At 44.3% G+C, this 17113-nt stretch overlaps 1 protein-coding gene across 3 annotated transcripts in view; it reads right to left on the bottom strand.

The window, feature by feature from the left end:
• Positions 1-11230, bottom strand: part of HELLS (helicase, lymphoid specific) — a 57005-nt gene extending 45775 nt beyond the window's left edge. For all 3 annotated transcript variants that reach the window (XM_089510861.1, XM_089510862.1, XM_089510863.1), the window contains exons 1-4: positions 11084-11230; positions 10536-10663; positions 4384-4506; positions 2746-2802 (exon numbers count right to left, since the gene is read on the bottom strand). In XM_089510861.1, coding sequence (XP_089366987.1) covers positions 2746-2802; positions 4384-4506; positions 10536-10663; positions 11084-11123 — 348 coding nt within the window. In that variant the 5' untranslated portion in view covers positions 11124-11230. The remainder of the gene's footprint in view (positions 1-2745; positions 2803-4383; positions 4507-10535; positions 10664-11083) is intronic.
• Positions 11231-17113: the final 5883 nt, after the last annotated feature.

Raw genomic sequence — 17113 nt, 5'->3', positions numbered from 1 at the left:
GCACAGCAAAGCCCAGTAGTATCAGCTTCCAGAAAGATACCATGATCAATAGTTTTGAAAGCTGCTGGCAGAACAAGACCCAACACCATTACAACTCCAAGACCCCACTCTCTGGCCCGTTACAGACAGGCTCTTGAGGTGCCCCCATCACGTGCTAGGAGTTGGCCGGGGACCTAGTGTCCACACCGGCCTCACCCGTAGCACGTGACGTTTGGCTGCTGCGGCTCCCTCGCAGAGCAACCAGCAGTGCCGGCAGACCGCCGCTTTTAGGTCGTCTGTAACGCACCTTTGTCTTCTAGCAAAGTCCTACACCAAGATTATCATAGCACTAGTCCATATCCCAAAGATAGGTTGACCTATCTCTCCAAAGATGAAATAGCTTTTGAAGCCTCCCTCTGACCATAAATAAAAAAAGCAATGCTCATCTGTGTAGGCTGGGAAGTAAAGGCTGGATTTTTTTCAGGGCTTATCGCTATATAGCACCTCTGTGGAGAGATAGAAGAGGACCCAAGAAACAACTAGGCGATAAAAAGAGCAACAACCAGGTGTAGCTGCAGTACCTGCTACCACTCTGTGCTTTAGCTACCTGCTACCACTGTGCTTTAGCCCTGAGACTCCTACAACATAGGGACTCCTATACCACCAGTCAAAAGAACTATCAGTCCATGTCTATTGGCATCATCTGCTTGGGCTGAGAAATAAGGACTGCATCTTTATGGAGCCAGGTTAGCATCAAAGGGGTGACATCAAAGGGGTTAAACCCTTTGGAGGGGAGATATTTTGGAGGATGTGAGGCCCTGTCCCCTAACTGAAAGAGGAGAGGCTTGCCTGCATTTAACACAAAATTCCAAAATACAAACATGCTCTTTCTATCTGTTAATATACTAGCCTACCAAGAAGGACACATTTTGAAGAGGGGAGACAGTAGAACCCCAGCAGTAGTGTCCACTGCAGTTATACAACAGTGAGGGAAATATGAGGCGGGGAGGACTACTTGTGTTTTCCTCAAGTTGTGCCACTAGCTTGGATAGTATGGGTGGTAGTCCCCTGGGTGAAAAAAGTTGGTAAATGCATGTTCAGTAAATGGAGATATAAGAGCTATCCAGGACTTGATGTGCATGCAGTTTGTATCCTAGAGACTTGGCTGTGTTGAGCTCTGCATTTTTTGTATCAGGTTTCTCTTTAGAGCAGCTACCAAAACATTTGAGAACAAGAGTTGCAGTGACCTCACCACCTTGGATCCTATTTGGGGAGAAAAGTGGGGTGTAAGTGCAAGAAATAAATCTATTGTGACTCCATCTTGTTACCGGGTGTCCTAACCTGTGGTTTGCTGGATTTTAATGTATTAAAAAGTGACTGAGCAGGAAACAATAGGAATACTTTTTTTGTATCACTCAACTCCACACTCTCCCATCCTCATCTAACGTGACTAGTGCTTGCATATTTTTGGCTTGTTGTGCTGGGGGAGTTCAACATCCATGCTGAAACTGCCTTGTCAGGAGTGACTCAGGACTTCATGCCCCTCATGATAACCGTGGTTTTGTACCAAGTGGTGCTTGGTCCCACTAATACAAACAAAACTTGTTTTTTCTGAAGATGTGAGCCATAAATGCAGGCGAAATGTCAGGAATAAACTCTTCTAGAACATGGCCACACAGCCCGAAAAAAACACAAAAAACTTGTTTTCTGTGCTAGACAAGATAAGGGTGATTTTGAGAGTAGAGAAACTTTCCATTACTCAGTAATCATGATGTGAGTTAAGCTTTCTGAAACTCAGAGCCTTTGCAGGGATGAAGGACCAATTAAAATGATGCACCCCAACAGGCTGCTAGATCCAAATTTCTTGATAACACCTGGAGATTTTCCTGTCACCTTGGCAAGTAATTTTGCTGTGGCTCTCCTTGATCTCTGGAACAGAGAAATAGCTGGGGGCTGAACCTTCTTGTGGAGTGGACTCCAACCAGCTATCATGTATTCCAGGGATCTATTCCAGGGATCTTCTATCCACCATCTTGAGGGAGAGGAAGGCAGGCCAGCTCCAACAGGCCTGCCTGGAAGAAGAAAAGCTCTCCTTCTATCCACCATCTTGAGGGAGAGGAAGGCAGGCCAGCCTGGAAGAAGAAAAGCCTTCCCTCTACCCACCATCTTGAAGGAGAGGCCAGCTCCAACAGGCTTCCGAGGAAGAGTTGATCTGCCGGACTTTCCCCCTTCCCTACTGTCATTCCCTTCTCCTTTTGTGTCTTGTCTTTTTTAGATTGTAAGCCTGAGGGCAGGGAAATGTCTAATTAACAAACTGTAAGCCCTTCTGATAGCCTTGGCTGAAGAGCGGGGTATGTATGTATAAATAAATAAATAAATAAATAAATACCATGAAATGAGCGAGCCTGTGACTAGAATGATGTTGGTAGAAGCTGAGAACACAGGCTTGGGCCTACTTAAAGGCCTATTCTGAGACAGTGTAGGCAGCCATAAACAAACAAACCAATAAACAACTCTGCTACTATTCCATATGTAAATGTCTTAAATGGTCAGGGATCTTCCATACTCAAATACTCAGGGATGATGAGAAAAGAATTCAGACTTTTTAAAAATGTCAACATAGTATTTGTTCATTGATGGGGATTTTAATCCCAACTACACTAAACACAACTCAGGTATCAAATATTTAAAGAAAGTCAACAATCTGGCCATGTGTGAAGCTCACCCCCCCCCCCCTTTTATCTAGTCTTCAAGATTTGTTTTTACCTTTGAAGTATTTAGAATCTCTTTCTTTTTTTCTAGTTTTTCTTTCTTTCGTTGCTCCTTTACAAAAAGAAAAACACACATTTCTGTAAAACAACTGCTGTTAACCACATAAAATTGGGAGAAAAAGTATGGCACAGAGAGGCTTAAGTGCACAGTATAAACTTTGAGTCAACTGAAAGTATGCAATAGTTGTTTTCAGTTTTGTTCAGAAAACACCTCCAAATACTGATTTAACCATGTTTTATGTTCAGACGTAGAGATAATTTATGTTCCAACTTGAGATAATTCTTTGAGTCCATGAAACTGATATAAATATTGATGTATGAAGTTCTAATCAAGTTAGTGAGAGCACTTCAGTTGGGACTAGCAATGTGACTTAGGCTACATCTTTGAATTCTGCCACTGTAATATAAGGAGATGTGAGCATCCACAGATCTTGGTCCTGAAACCAAATCCCAGTGGATACCAAGGACCCACTGTATAGGATTGAGAAAGAAAAAAAAGGGAGATTTAAACTGAAGAAATAAGGCCATAGAAAACAGAGGAGAAAGACATACAACCTTTCCTCGGTGAGGCAAGAAGAAATTAAACACAGTTGACTGCTATATTATTTTCTTGTAGTAAAAACACCCCAAGAATAAGTAGAGAAATCTTATTTATAGAAGCATAGGCAACTAATATTGGCAGATATGGATAGCTAAATAACAACAATTTGTGGCACACTGTCACTTAAGTGGACTCATCTGCAACTATTGTACTTTGCTTTGAAGTTCTGTTATGACTTCAAAGAATATATTAGAATTCACAACAGACTATCCAACATTAACATTTTTCAAACATAATGAATAATTATAACAAATTTATGAAAACAATATATAAAGCTCCTTAGGAATGCTAATAATAAATAAATAATAAACATTTTATTTGTATACCGCCCTTCCGTAAGATCAGGGCGGTTTACAGCAGTTAAAATATACAATATTCAAGTTAAAACCATATCAAAAATTACATAAACACACAATAGACAAATCAAAACAAAACAAAAACAAAACAAAAGCAGAAGCCCCCAGGTTAGCCATCCATTGCCTGTGCGGCCTGTGCGGCGGGGGGGCCTATAGGGACTTAATCGGGGAATGCTATTTGAAACAGGTAGGTATCAAATTTGCAAATCTAACTTCTGTGACTTATTTATAGATGTGATGGCCCCAAAATGAATTCCTAGTCTTGCTTGCTTTTCTCTGTTCTTTTTTTTTAATGAGTGCTTTAGCGCTATGGACTTGAAAACAAAATTGTCTTTGTTTTAACTAATTATTAATGTTTCTCCTGTTTTTAGTGTTTTTGACTGCCCATACATTCATACAAATGTTTTTTAAAATAAATTCAAATTGTAATTATCTGAATAAATTGTATTTTTACTAGCCAAACACAATAATTTTAAGCCAATTCAAATTATATGTACAATATTATATGTTCCTAAAATAACAAATTAATTTTCCATATATATAGGGTGCTAATGTCATTTCCCCCCATTTTCTCCAAGATTTCTAGTAACCCCTCCAACCCTCCCCTTTTTTATTCATGGCTTAAACAGTTGCAAAAATATTACATTTCTAAATTTTCTTTAATTTTTCCACTTACCTCCAGTTGCTGCTGTTCCATTTTGGTCAGCAAGAATTTTGAGTAGATGTTACTTTTTTCAAGCAAGTGTTGAAGCCTCTTGTAGCGCATTTCACTTGAGTCTCTATCCCAGGACATGCGAGCCTAATGAGACAAACGAGAAGCAACCACTTAGTCATTTCAGCAGCATCTCGATATTGATACTACATTCATATATTTTTTAAAAAAAAATCTATTCACTGCAAAGTTAAAGTGGTATTAAATTTAAACCATTCAGCTATTATGACCTTCCACAAGCAACCAGAGGAAATGTGTAATTTCTCATCAGGCTATTAAAGCTACAATTACACATTCTGAGGAACTTTACATATTCACCTTGTGCCAAAAAGATTAATAACATAGCAACAAGTAAAAGCCCTTTGGGGACAATGTTCCAGAGCTGGGATGCTACCACCAAGAATACCCTTTTGTTCACAACAATCTCTGAGTAGAAGTGTTCAAAGCAGAACCTTTGACACAGGTCAGGTAGACAGATAAAAGAGAATGGGTTTTTCACACATCCTAATCTCAAAACCATTAATAGCTTCAAAGATCTGAATCAGTACTTGGAATATATAGGAGAAACTCATTCCTTTTATCCTCCAAATTTTAAAAACATATCCTCAGTTACAGCAGTGACTACAGCATCCACCAGAGAAACCCAGTCTCCCAAAGGGGAAAAAAAACCTTTATTGATAGCAGCCTTCTGAGGATTCAGATCAGGGTTAGAAAAAGTGTGGAGAATCTGCATGCATGTGCTACCATTGAGGAGAAATGGGCAGGGCTATTCACCAATGCTACGATCTGCAGGTGCCAAGCCAACTGTTTAAGTCTTAACAAGATAAGAAGAAGACAAGAAGTGCCAACTGTATAAGCCTTAAGTCCCAGACAGGGTTCAGCAATGTCCAAGTCAGGTAAGTGGCACCCTGTCAACAAATACAGTCCAGGGTAGGCACATGGCATCCAGAGTCAACAAACACAGTTCAGTAAAACAAAGGGAAGCCAGGTACATCACATAATCTCCAACAACTCCTGGAGGGCTGGGCTAGGAATTTATAGATCAGCAGCTCAATGCAGCTGCTGTTTCCTATAAATCCTCTGAGACCTCTTCAAGTCTTCCCTTTGTTGTCTCCACTTTGCGAAGGTAGGTAGAGGTAAGTGGTCTACTATATATGAATGGGCAGGACTCTGCCAGAGCTGGTACTGTGCTCTAGTCTGTGAGAGTTGTGGCTCTGAAACCTCCTCTTGCTCTGGTTCAGCAGCAGGTCCTAGCAGGTCCACTGCTTCAGTCTCTGAGTCAGAGTCCATGTGAATGTTCTGAAAACAGGGCATGACAGTTCCCAAGACACTTAAAGTGGAATCATAACACTAGAATTATATAGTGTGAAGTTGTTCAAGGAACATTTAATGAGGAAAATGGCATAAGAGTTGCAGTTCTCAACATTCAAGATCATTTGTATGAAACCACAAGGTACAGTATATTAAAAGTCAGAATATTACGCTTCTTAGCACGATTCTCTTTTTTACACACTTTTGTTTCTTAGTAAATACCGTTTCTTAAATCTCAGCCTCACCACTAGACTGAAATAACAGGATGAGGAAGGGGGAAAGGAAGATTCTCACATCTGGCAGGTGGATTGTTTCTGTCAGCATGGCATCTACATTCTTTACTTGATAGGCTTCCAGGTACAGAAACTAAGCTAATTTCTCTGAGCTCAGTGTTCTAGTTTGCCTACTCGAGATTAGTCCTCACTGACAGGAAACCTTGGCGCGTTACAGACCGCCCCTTTGGGGCAGCCTGTAGGCGCTCCTTTCCTCACCAGATCGGGGCCTCAGCTGCCAGAGCGGCAGCCTCCGAGGCCCCAATCCGCCGCTTTCCAGGCCGCTTCCCCGCAGCCTGGAAAGGGGTGTCCTTGGGGCTTCATGCCCCAAGGACACCCGATGGCGGTGGAGAGGAGGAGAAAGGGGCCGCTTGGCCCCTTTCTCCCTTGCGCCTTGCGTTGCTGGCACAGCCATCTAAAGGCTGCACCAGCAACGCAAATCGCAGAAGGAGCTCCGTTTCGGAGCTCCTTCTAGCGCCGTGGAAAGGGCGCTCTGTGCACCCTCGCGCGGTGCAAAGTCCACACCAGCCCGTTTGGAGGCGGCACGTTCTTGACATCGTAACGGCAGCCCCTATGTGTATAGGGCGCCGCCATTTTGTACGTCCTGGGGACGTACTAGGGTTAGGTGCGTGCGTAAGGCACGCACTTTCCCTAACCCTAGTACGTCCCTAGGATGTATTTTACGCCCGTCTATAACGGGCCCTAATTTGGGCTACAGCGACACACCCTTTCTGCCTCATCGTGCATCATCAAGTTGGGGGCATACTTATCAAATTTGCAGATGACACCAAACTAGGGGGAATAGCTAATATCCCAGAGGTCAGGATCTAAATTCAAGATGACCTGAATAGACTAGAAAGCTGGGCCAAAGCTAACAAAATGAAATTCAACACAGAGGAATGTAAGTTACTGCACTTAGGGTGGAAAAACGAAATGCACAGATATAGGATGGGCGACACCTGGCTGAATGAAACTACATGTGAAAGGGATCTGGGAGTCCAAGTAGACCACAAGTTGAACATGAGTCAACAGTGCGACGCAGCAGCTAAAAAGGCCAATGCAATTTTTGACTGCATCAATAAAAGTATAGTGTCTAGATCAAGGGAATAGTGCCACTATATTCTGCTCTGGTCAGGCCCCACCTGGAATATTGTGTCCAGTTCTGGGCACCACAATTTAAAAAGGACATTGAGAAACTGGAGTGTGTCCAAAGGAGAGCGACTACAATAGTGAAGGGTCAGGAAGCCATGCCCTACAAGGAACGACTTAGGGAGCTGGGGATGTTTAGCCTGGAGAAGAGAAGGTTAAGAGGTGATATGATAGCCCTGTTTAAATATTTGAAGGGATGTCATATTGAGGAGGGAGCAAGCTTGTTTTCTGCTGCTCCAGAGAACAGGACCCAGAACAATGAATGCAAGCTACAGGAAAAGATATTCCACCTCAACATTAGGAAGAACTTCCTGCCAGCAAGGGCTGTTCGACAGTGGAACACACTCCCTCGGAGTGTAGTGGAGTCTCCCTCCTTGGAGGTCTTCAAATAGAGGCTGGATGGCCATCTGTTGGGGATGCTTTGATTTGGATTTTCTGCATGGCAGGGGGTTGGACTGGATGGCCCTTGCAGTCTCTTCCAACTCTATTATTCTATGATTCTAAGTGATGAAGGGTTGGGAATTTTCCCTGGTCAGCCTGGCTGAAGCACCTGACATTTGTTACATGAACTGCTACCATAAAGGCTGAGGCAAAAACAGTATGATTCTCATTCAGTCCAAGGTAAATGATAAGAAAAGGTTTTGTAGCTGGCAGAGTGGGGTCAAAAGCAAGCAAGGAAGTAAGAGTTCATACATCAGCCTGTGCAAAGCAGACAAACCACAATCACAAATGGAAAGGACCTTGTTCAAAGCCACTGGTATAATCTAGCCAATGACCACTGAACAACTTCCATCTGTTGAAAAGAAAATTCCTATTATTTCCAATTGTCTCTAGAGTTGAAAACACTATCATTTAACAATTAAAACTTTTAAGCTCACCATTTAAAACCACACGTGTAAATGCTTAACACCTCCTTACCTCCACCCAGCAAGGAATATCTACGGCACAGCTTTGTTAGACCTACTGCCCTCATATTGTAACTGTTGCCTTCTGACAGCCATCTCGTGTACTCCTGAGAAAGGGGATGATGGACTAGACAGGCCCAGCATCTGATCCAGCACAACTCTTGATCATGTGAGAGTAAAACAGCAACAAGTTGTAATATTCTCACATCACTGTTTGTAGAAGGTCTTTCAATTCGCAAGTTAAAGGGAAAACACAGAAATCACTTGTTTTCAGCTGGATCAGAATCACAATGTCAGTGGTGGCTTTCAATGCCAGGCAAGATGTATGCTTTCTAGCTATCTAGCCCCACGTGGCTCAGGTCCAGGCTATTTGGCAGACCATGGTGTTTATCACACTGAGCTTTTGGGAGCTTTTTGCAGCTCAGATCCGGGGTGACTGCGGGTCCAACCATGCAGATTCATGTCATAACGTGAATGTGTTATCTGACGAGATTCCTTTCTATGGGTGCTCCTTCAGTGGCGCTTCCGCAGTGATGCCAAAGTGACCCCTCATTTTGGTGAAATCAGAAAAAAGTGAATTCACAGAATTCGCTTTCAAGCTCACTTCGATTTCACTTCAAATCAGAAGATCACTCCAATGTGGCCCCCTTGGCCCCATGCGTCCTGCTCCTTCACCCCCCTCCTGCTCCTTCATGCCATCTTGTCCTCTCTGCCACCTGAGACCTATCCCACCATCCCATGCCTGCTCCTTCATCACGATCCAGTCCCGTGACCCCCTGCAATCTATCCCATCACCCCCTGACTGCTCCTTCAGCCCAATGAAAGATGACAGCTAAGGAGGGGGCAGGGAAGGAGGACAGCATCCAGAGCCCCACTGAGCATGTGCAAGGGTCCCAATTTGAATCGTTGAATCCACATGGCATGCACCGGTGTGGTAATATAATTTGCACTCACTCCACTTTGCATGAATCCTCATCACGTGACTTGCCTTGGATTTGATTCCCCCTCGATTCGGAAGGGCAACAGAAGGGCAACCAGGTGTGATAAAACAGTCACGTTACGACGTGAATTTGCATAGCTGAACCAGGAGTCACCCCAGATCTGAGCTCCAAAAACCATGTGATAAACACCCATATCTCCCTGTATGAACTGGCCTGGGCTCTGAGACCAGAATGGCCCCCCTCTTTGTTGTCCTTCTGGAGACAGGCTAAGATTTTCCTATTCAGATACATAAAACAGAAGGTTTTTAAAGGACCGTCTTGAGTTGTTATAATGTCTTCTAAGCATTTTTAAATCTTTTAAAAGTGTTACAGTGGGCCCTTGGCATCCCCTGTGGTTTGGCTCCAGCCCCCCCCCCCCCCAACACCAATGGATACCGAAATCTGCAAAGGTTCAAGTCTTATTAAATATAATGGCACAGTAAAATGGTATCCCTTATATAAAAGGACAATCAGGGTTTGCCTATGGGAATTTGTATTTTTTTAAAGTATTTTCAAGCTGTGGATACTTGAATTCATGGATAAAAAATCCATAGATAAGGAGGGCTGATTGTATTTGATAATTTAATGTCCAATTTGTTTTAATATTGTAATAATTTAATTCTATTTTAACGTACCATTTTGGTATGCTTTCAATTGTACTCTTGTTGTTTTTTAATATTGTAAGTTGCCCTTAGCCCCAGTTTTGGGGAAAGGAGTGGATATAAACATAATAATAATAATAATAACTTTTTAAACGATTTTATTCTCTTACTAGCAATTCATTTTAATATTGTAACAATTTAATTATGTTTTAATGTACTTTTTTTGTATGTTTTTAACTGTACTGTTATTTTAATATTCTGAGCTGCTTTGGATCCCAGTTGTGAGGAAGGAGAGGGGTACAAATATATAAATAAATATAATAATAATAATAATACACTTGTCCATCCACATTTACTGGGGTTTGGGGCACAGGACCCCTGCGAAAGTGGAAAAAACACCTCTCTAGGAATCTCTAGGTCCTACAATGCAACTCTGTGGTCAACATCTGCCAGACCATTGACCATAGAGTTTCGCTGGAGGAGCTACAAATGCCGAGTAGAGCGTTCTCTCTAGGAACCTCTAGGTCCTTCAGTGTGGCCTCTGGTTAAAGTTGACCATAGAGTTTCGCTGGAGGACCTAGATATTCCTAGAGAGAACACATTACCAAAACCCATGAATAACCAAAGCTGCAATTGTGGAGGGATTAAAACACAATTGTTTTAATACTGTGAGCTGCGTTGCGCCTCAGTTCCTGGGAAAAGAGATGGGTACAAACAAATAAATATCATAATAATAATAATAATAATAATAATACCACCTCCAAAGAGAAAAGCCCTCAGAGAGGCCCTCCTCAGACACTGGAACCCCATGACCCTTCTCTCTGTTTATAAGCCACTGATGAGCATGAAGCACCTCTGAATCCTAGCAGAGGCCCCCTGCCCTGCCCTGCAGCCCACCTCCTCCATGATCTGCCTCTCCTGCTCTCTCCCTTCGGCCTCCAGCTGCTCCTCCTCCTCCAGCATCTCCGCCGTGATCACCGCCGTCTCCTCCTGGCTTCCCTCCGCCATTTCGGACCCCTGGAGCCCTGAGGAGAGACAAAAGGGAGGCCATGAGCTGAACACAAGGAGAAGGAGAAGGGCTGGGCAAAATGGAGGCACCCATGGAGGTTTTTTTTTTTTGGGGGGGGGGTTTCCAAGGCTGCATCCGCACTGGAGGAATAACCCGGTTTGGCAGTGCTTTGACTCTATCTGGCTCTTTGCTATGGAATTCTGGGAGTTGGAGTTTGTTGCGGGGCCCAGAGCGGAGCTCCGCTCCGCTCTGGGCCCCACAACAAACTCCAACTCCCAGAATTCCATAGCAAAGAGCCACAGAAAGAGTTAAAGCGGGACCAAACCGGGTTATCTCTCCAGTGCGGATGCAGCCTTGGACCCCCCCCCCCCCCAAACCTCCATTGCTCTCCTATAGCTTCTTAGAAAGTGTTGCTGGCAGTTCTTTGCTCCCTCACCGGCCTCAATGCCGCTCTCCTCCTCCTCCTCCACAGGCATCCTGTCCTCCTCCCTTCTTCCCAGTTCCTCCCTTCTCTCCAGCCACGAGGACAGCGCTGGGGGCGATGGGAGGAGAGAGAGCTTCTTCTTTCGCGCGGAAACTGTTCCCTCCCCGCTTCCCTCCCTCAGGCTCCTCCTAGCGAAAGTAAACAAACGGCGCCCCCTCTGGCCACTCGCGGAAAGGACTGGGGGAAATGGAAGAACTGAGCATAGAGAAAGGGAAGAATCATAGAATTATAGAGTTGGGGGAGACTACAAGGATCATCCAGTCCGACCCCATTGTGCCATGCAGGAACTCCCAATCAAAGCATGCCCTTTGACAGATGGCCATCCAGCCTCTGTTTAAAGACCTCCAAAAAAGGAGACTCCACTACACTCTGAGGGAGTTTGTTCCACTGCAGAACAGCCCTTACTGTCAGGAGGTTCCTCCTAATGTTGAGGTGGAATCTCTTTTCCTGCAGCTTGCATCCATTGTTTCCGGTCCTGTTCTCTGGGGCAGCAAAAAACAAGCTTGCTCCCTCCTCAATATGACACCCCTTCAAATATTTAAACAGGGCTATCATATCACCTCTTAACCTTCTCTTCTCCAGGTTAAACATCCCCAGCTCCCTAAGTCGTTCCTCATAGGGCATGGTTTCCAGACCCTTCACAATTTTAGTCACTCTCCTTTGGACACGCTCCAGTTTCTCAATGTCCTTTTTAAATTGTGGTGCCCAGACACAATATTCCAGGTGGGGCTTGACCAAAGCAGAATACAGTGGCACTATTACTTCCCTTGATCTAGACACTATACTTGTATTGATGCAGCCTAAAATCGCATTGGCTTTTTTAGCTGCTACATCATTCTTAGACCATGCCAGCAAATATCAGATCAGAATGCACAGGGAAGCCACTGAAACCCACAGAGACCTGGACAACTTCAACAGGAAACAATAAACCCTGAAAGTAAACGAATTTTGGTTTTTTAAAAACACCAAAAGCATGAAACAGAAGAGGAGTGAGCATAGAAAAAGGGAAGGGAAAACACACTGAGAGTCGTAGACCATGCCAGCAAGTATCAGGTCAGAATGCACAGGGAAGCCATTGAAACCCACAAAGACAACTTCAACAGGAAACAATAAACCATTAAAATAAACAAAGCTTGGTGTTTGAAAAATGCCAAAATCAAGACCCAGCAAGTGCAAATGAAAACCACCCAGGGTGTTCCCAGCATACAATTGATGTCTCATTAATTAAATACGGTTGGCCCTCCCTATCCACAATTTTTTTTATCCACGGATTCAAGCATTCACAGCTTTAAAATATTATTTTTTAAAAAAGTATAAATTCCATATAGCAAACCTTGAGTTGGCCATTTTATATAAGGGACACCATTTTACTATGCCATTGTATTTAATGGAACTTGAGCATCCATGGATTTTGGTATCCATGGGGGCGGGTCCTGGAACCAAACCCCAGCAGACCCCAAGGGCCCACTGTATTTCTTGTACAGGTGTTACTTGCTTTCTGAAACACCTTGCTTGATTAATAAAATCTAAAGCAATGGGTCTTAACCTTCCTAATGCCGCAACCCTTTAATACAGTTCCTCATGTTGTGGTACTCCCTGCCATAAAATTGCAGTGTCTCGGTTGCTAAGACCATCAGAAATATGTGTTTTCCAATGGTCTTAGGCGACCCTGTTCAACCCCCAAAGGAGGTCGACTAGAGCGCGTCTGGCAAAAAACTCAACTCTTATCTGACAGGACTCGTCATAGGAATTTCCTTCGTACCTATAGAGAGGCAATACGTGCAGCACAGAGAGCCTTCTCCTCTGCACGTATTGCGTTTGCAGAGTCCCGTCCAGCAGAACTGTTTAGGGTGGTGAAGGAACTGGCACAGGTTCCACCTGTGCAGAACCCTTTACTTAACCCGACACCGGCTTGCTGTGATGCTTTTAACAACTACTTCACAGATAAAATCTCTCGGATAAGAGCCGACTTGGACGCCGGAGTTATAACGGAATCAACTGATGAGGTGTCCAGCAACTCCACTGATGTGGTTATACTGGATCAATTTCAGTCTGTAAGTACTGATGACGTGGACAAGCTCCTTGGTAGAGTGAGGAAAACAACTTACCCTCTCGACCCTTGCTCTTTGTGGCTGGCCATCCAGTGGGGAGATGCCTTGAGGGTGTTCTTAAGAGGGACATCATCAATGCATCCCTTAGGGAGGGTCATGTTCCATCCTGTTTGAAGGAAGCGGCGGTTCGGCCACTCCTGAAATAAACTTCCCTTGACCCCCTGGATATGAAGAACTACAGGCCAGTCTCTTTACTACCATTTTTGAGCAAGGTGATCGAGAGGGCGGTTGCTCTTCAACTCCAAGCTGTCCTGGAGGAAACCGATTATCTTGATCCATTTCAAACTGGCTTTAGGACGGGATTTGGGGTGCAGACTGCCATGGTCGCCTTAGCTGATGACCTTCGTCTGGGCATCGACAGGGGTAGTGTGACCCTGCTGGTGCTACTAGACCTCTCAGCGGCATTTGACACTATAGATCATGACATCCTCTTGCATCGCCTGAGAGGGTTAGGAATAGGAGACACTGCACTCCAGTGGTTCCATTCCTTCCTCTCAGGCAGATTCCAGAGGGTGGTGCTCGGGGATAGTTGCTCAGCAAGGAAGAAGCTTAATTGTGGCATCCCACAAGGCACCATCCTGTCCCCGATGCTTTTCAACACTTACATGAAGCCGCCGGGAGAAATCATCCGGAGGTATGGGGGGCGGGGTGTTAACAGTACGCTGATGACACCCAGATATACTTCTCCACGTCTCGGTCTTCAGCTTTGACTTCAGATGGCGTCTTGCCTCTCAATGACTGTCTTAAGGTAGTAATGGATTGGATGAGGGAAAACAAATTGAAGCTGAATCCAGACAAAACGGAGGTACTTACAGAATCGGCTCCGAACCCAGGTATTGGGATGCAACCTCCAGTCCTAGAAGGGGTCACACTCTCCTCAAAGGACTGTGTTCACAATCTGGGGGTGCTCCTAGACTTGTCGCTTCACATGACAAATTAGGTGAATGTGACGGTTAGGAGCACCTGTTACCAGCTTTGGCTGATACGCCAGCTCCGCCCTTCCCTGGAAGTCAGGGACCTTGAGACTGTAGTACATGTGCTGGTAACCTCACGCCTTGATTTCTGCAATGCACTCTACATAGGGCTACCCTCGTGCTTGGTCCAGAAACTTCAATTAGTTCAGAACATGGTAGCCAGATTGGTCTCCGGTACATCCAGAAGAGACCATATAACACCGATCTTAAGATCACTCCACTGGCTGCCCATCAGTTTCTGGGCCCAGTACAAAGGGTTGGTTATTAGTTTTAAAGCCCTAAATGGCTTGGGTCCAACCTTTCTTTGGGACCACCTCCTTCCATATAATCCTCCCCGCACACGTAGATCCTCAGGGAAAAATCTGTTTATGACCTGCCAGAGGACCTTTTCACCTGTAGCTCCCAGATTGGGGAATGGCCTGCCGGACGAGATCCGTCGTATTACGACTCTAAACAGCTTTAAAAAAAAAGCTATAAAGACGGATCTCGTCCGGCAGGCCTTTCTTGAATAGTTCTCCGGCTATATCTAATTGCTGACCTCTGACTTCACCACAGTTATTGTATTGTTTTAAAGTATGTTTTATGTTTTAAATTCTACATTGTTTAATTGTATTTTAAGGGGGGTGGGTGGGTTGAGGGTTTGGATTGTATATTTTTAATCTTGTAAGCCGCCTAGATTGCATTTTGTAGAGAGGCGGGATATAAATAAATTTTATTATTGTTGTTATTATTATTAGTCGTGACCCACAGGTTGAGAACCGCTTGCACACAATTCTCTGTGTTGTTGCTTGGTCTACTCAAGATACTTAGTTGTTGTATGCCTTCAAGTCATTTCGATGTATGGCAACACTAAGGCAAACCTGAGCTTTATCACACTAGCAAGATCCCATGGGAAAACAGGATTTAAACGAGACTTAAATTCGAATTTAAACAGAACCCGCAAATTTGGGAAGTTTATCACACTGAATTGCTGCTAAAGTGAAATGACATGAAGTTAAACCAAAGTTAAAGCAGAGAAAAATGCCACCTTTTTACTTTTGGAATTTCTGAAAGTAAAAATCTTCCGTTTTTCTCAGGTTTAACGTTGGTTTAACTTTGTGTTATTTCATGTTAACAGCGACGTCCTGCTCTCTCCCTTCGCATTTCCAGATTTTCTCTAATTTAACTCTCGTTTAAATCCCATTTTCCCATGGGCTCTTACTAGTCTGATAAACTCTATGGTATTCTTGGCAAGACTTACTCAGAGGAAGTTTGCCATTGCCTTCCCCTGAGACTGAGAGAGTGTGACTTGCCCAAGGTCACCCAGTGGGTTTCATGGCTGAACAGGGAATCAAGCCCTGGTCTCCAGAGTTGTAGTCCAACACTCAAACCACTAGCCATGCTGGCTTTGTACCAAATATATTACCATAGTACAGATAATGGGCTCATTTCCACTGGAGAAATAACCCGCATCCTGATTCAGTTCTACTTCACCAAACAAATCGTTTCCAAAAGGCCCCTCGTTCCCACTATGAAAAGGGGGGCTGTTTGGAATCGATTTTTCCAACTGGCACACTTGTTGGGAAGATGGAGCTGCCCTTCAGCCATTCCCCACCCCCATCCCTTCGGGAGGTCCCAACTGGACCCTCTTTCGCTCTCTTCTTTCTCTCCCCCATCCTCTTCTCTAATGTGTCCCAGCCAGGGCAAAAAATCTAGGACCCTTCTTTTTTTTAAAAAAACCCAAAATTAAACTAATGGCAAAATCGATAGTTTGGCAGACCATACTACCGATTTTGCGATTAGTTTTCTTTTGGTTGATTAAAAAAAGGATCCCCCATCCTCCTTCTCCTCCTTGTCCTCCTCCCAGCTCCCTTCCTTTCTACCGTCCTGCTTTCCTTCCCACTGCCAGGGCTGCCAGGCCTCTGTGGCTTCTCCGGGGCCAGCGGGGCCCCCAGCGCTGCTGCCTGGCCTCCACCGCTTCTCCCAGGACCAGTGGCACTTGCGGGGCTTCCGGTGTTGCTGCTGCGCTGCCTCCACTTTCCCGGTGCTGCGCTGGAAGCGCTGCTGGCCCCAGGAGAATCAGCGGAGGTCCAGCAGCAGCGCTGGCAGCGGGAAGGAAAGCAGGAAGGTAGGAAGGAAGGGAGCCAGGAGAAGGACAAGGAGGAGAAGGAGGATGGGGGATTCTTTTTTTAAAAAAAAACATTTAAAAAGTAATCGCAAAATCGGTAGAATGGTCTGCTGATCTATCAATTCTGGGATTAGTTTTATTTTGTTTTGTTTTTTAAAAGGACATGGCAGCAGTAGGTATGTGTGTGACATCTCTGGGGATGGCTCATACACACCCCTCTGCCATTTTCCCCTCCCATCCCCTCTGAAAGAATCGATCCCGATCTGGCGTTCCCATTTACTGGACATGGGTCGGGATCAATTTTTAGCAAAAGAACCGCAAAAGAACTACTACCTAAATACCCCGAGCTTTTAGCATTTGCTCCGGGTTTTTCCCACTGGAATCGATCAAATGAGGGTCAGAATTGATTTCCAGTGGGAATGAGAAGCCTAAAGCTCTAATCAGGATTCGAAGGTTTTGGTAGTGTGAATGAGCCCAATATAAACAGTAGTTCTTTGGACTGTTTCCAGGAGGAGGCAGTAGACACATAGTTTTTGTGACACTGTCAAAACTGCATAGCTCTGGGCTGATTCAGAATGTAACACAGTGGAGATTCCTCTCTTTATCTTACTCACGTACATTTGGATATTCAAACGCATATTCAGAGTTATTTCTAGCTGTTACACAAGGCTCAAAATCCTGAAACCTTTTAAATATTTTCCCCTGCAGGATATACAGGGAATTACAGTAGATACAACACTTGTAACTGAGGTGACTTAAGATAATATTAGAAAGGTATCCATCCAAGGGT

The sequence above is a fragment of the Sceloporus occidentalis genome, unplaced genomic scaffold (genome assembly GCF_023333645.1).
Source record: "Sceloporus occidentalis isolate IW3139 unplaced genomic scaffold, rSceOcc1.0.p SCAF_2, whole genome shotgun sequence".
NCBI lineage: Eukaryota > Metazoa > Chordata > Lepidosauria > Squamata > Phrynosomatidae > Sceloporus > Sceloporus occidentalis.
This window is presented reverse-complemented; position numbering and strand designations above follow the sequence as displayed.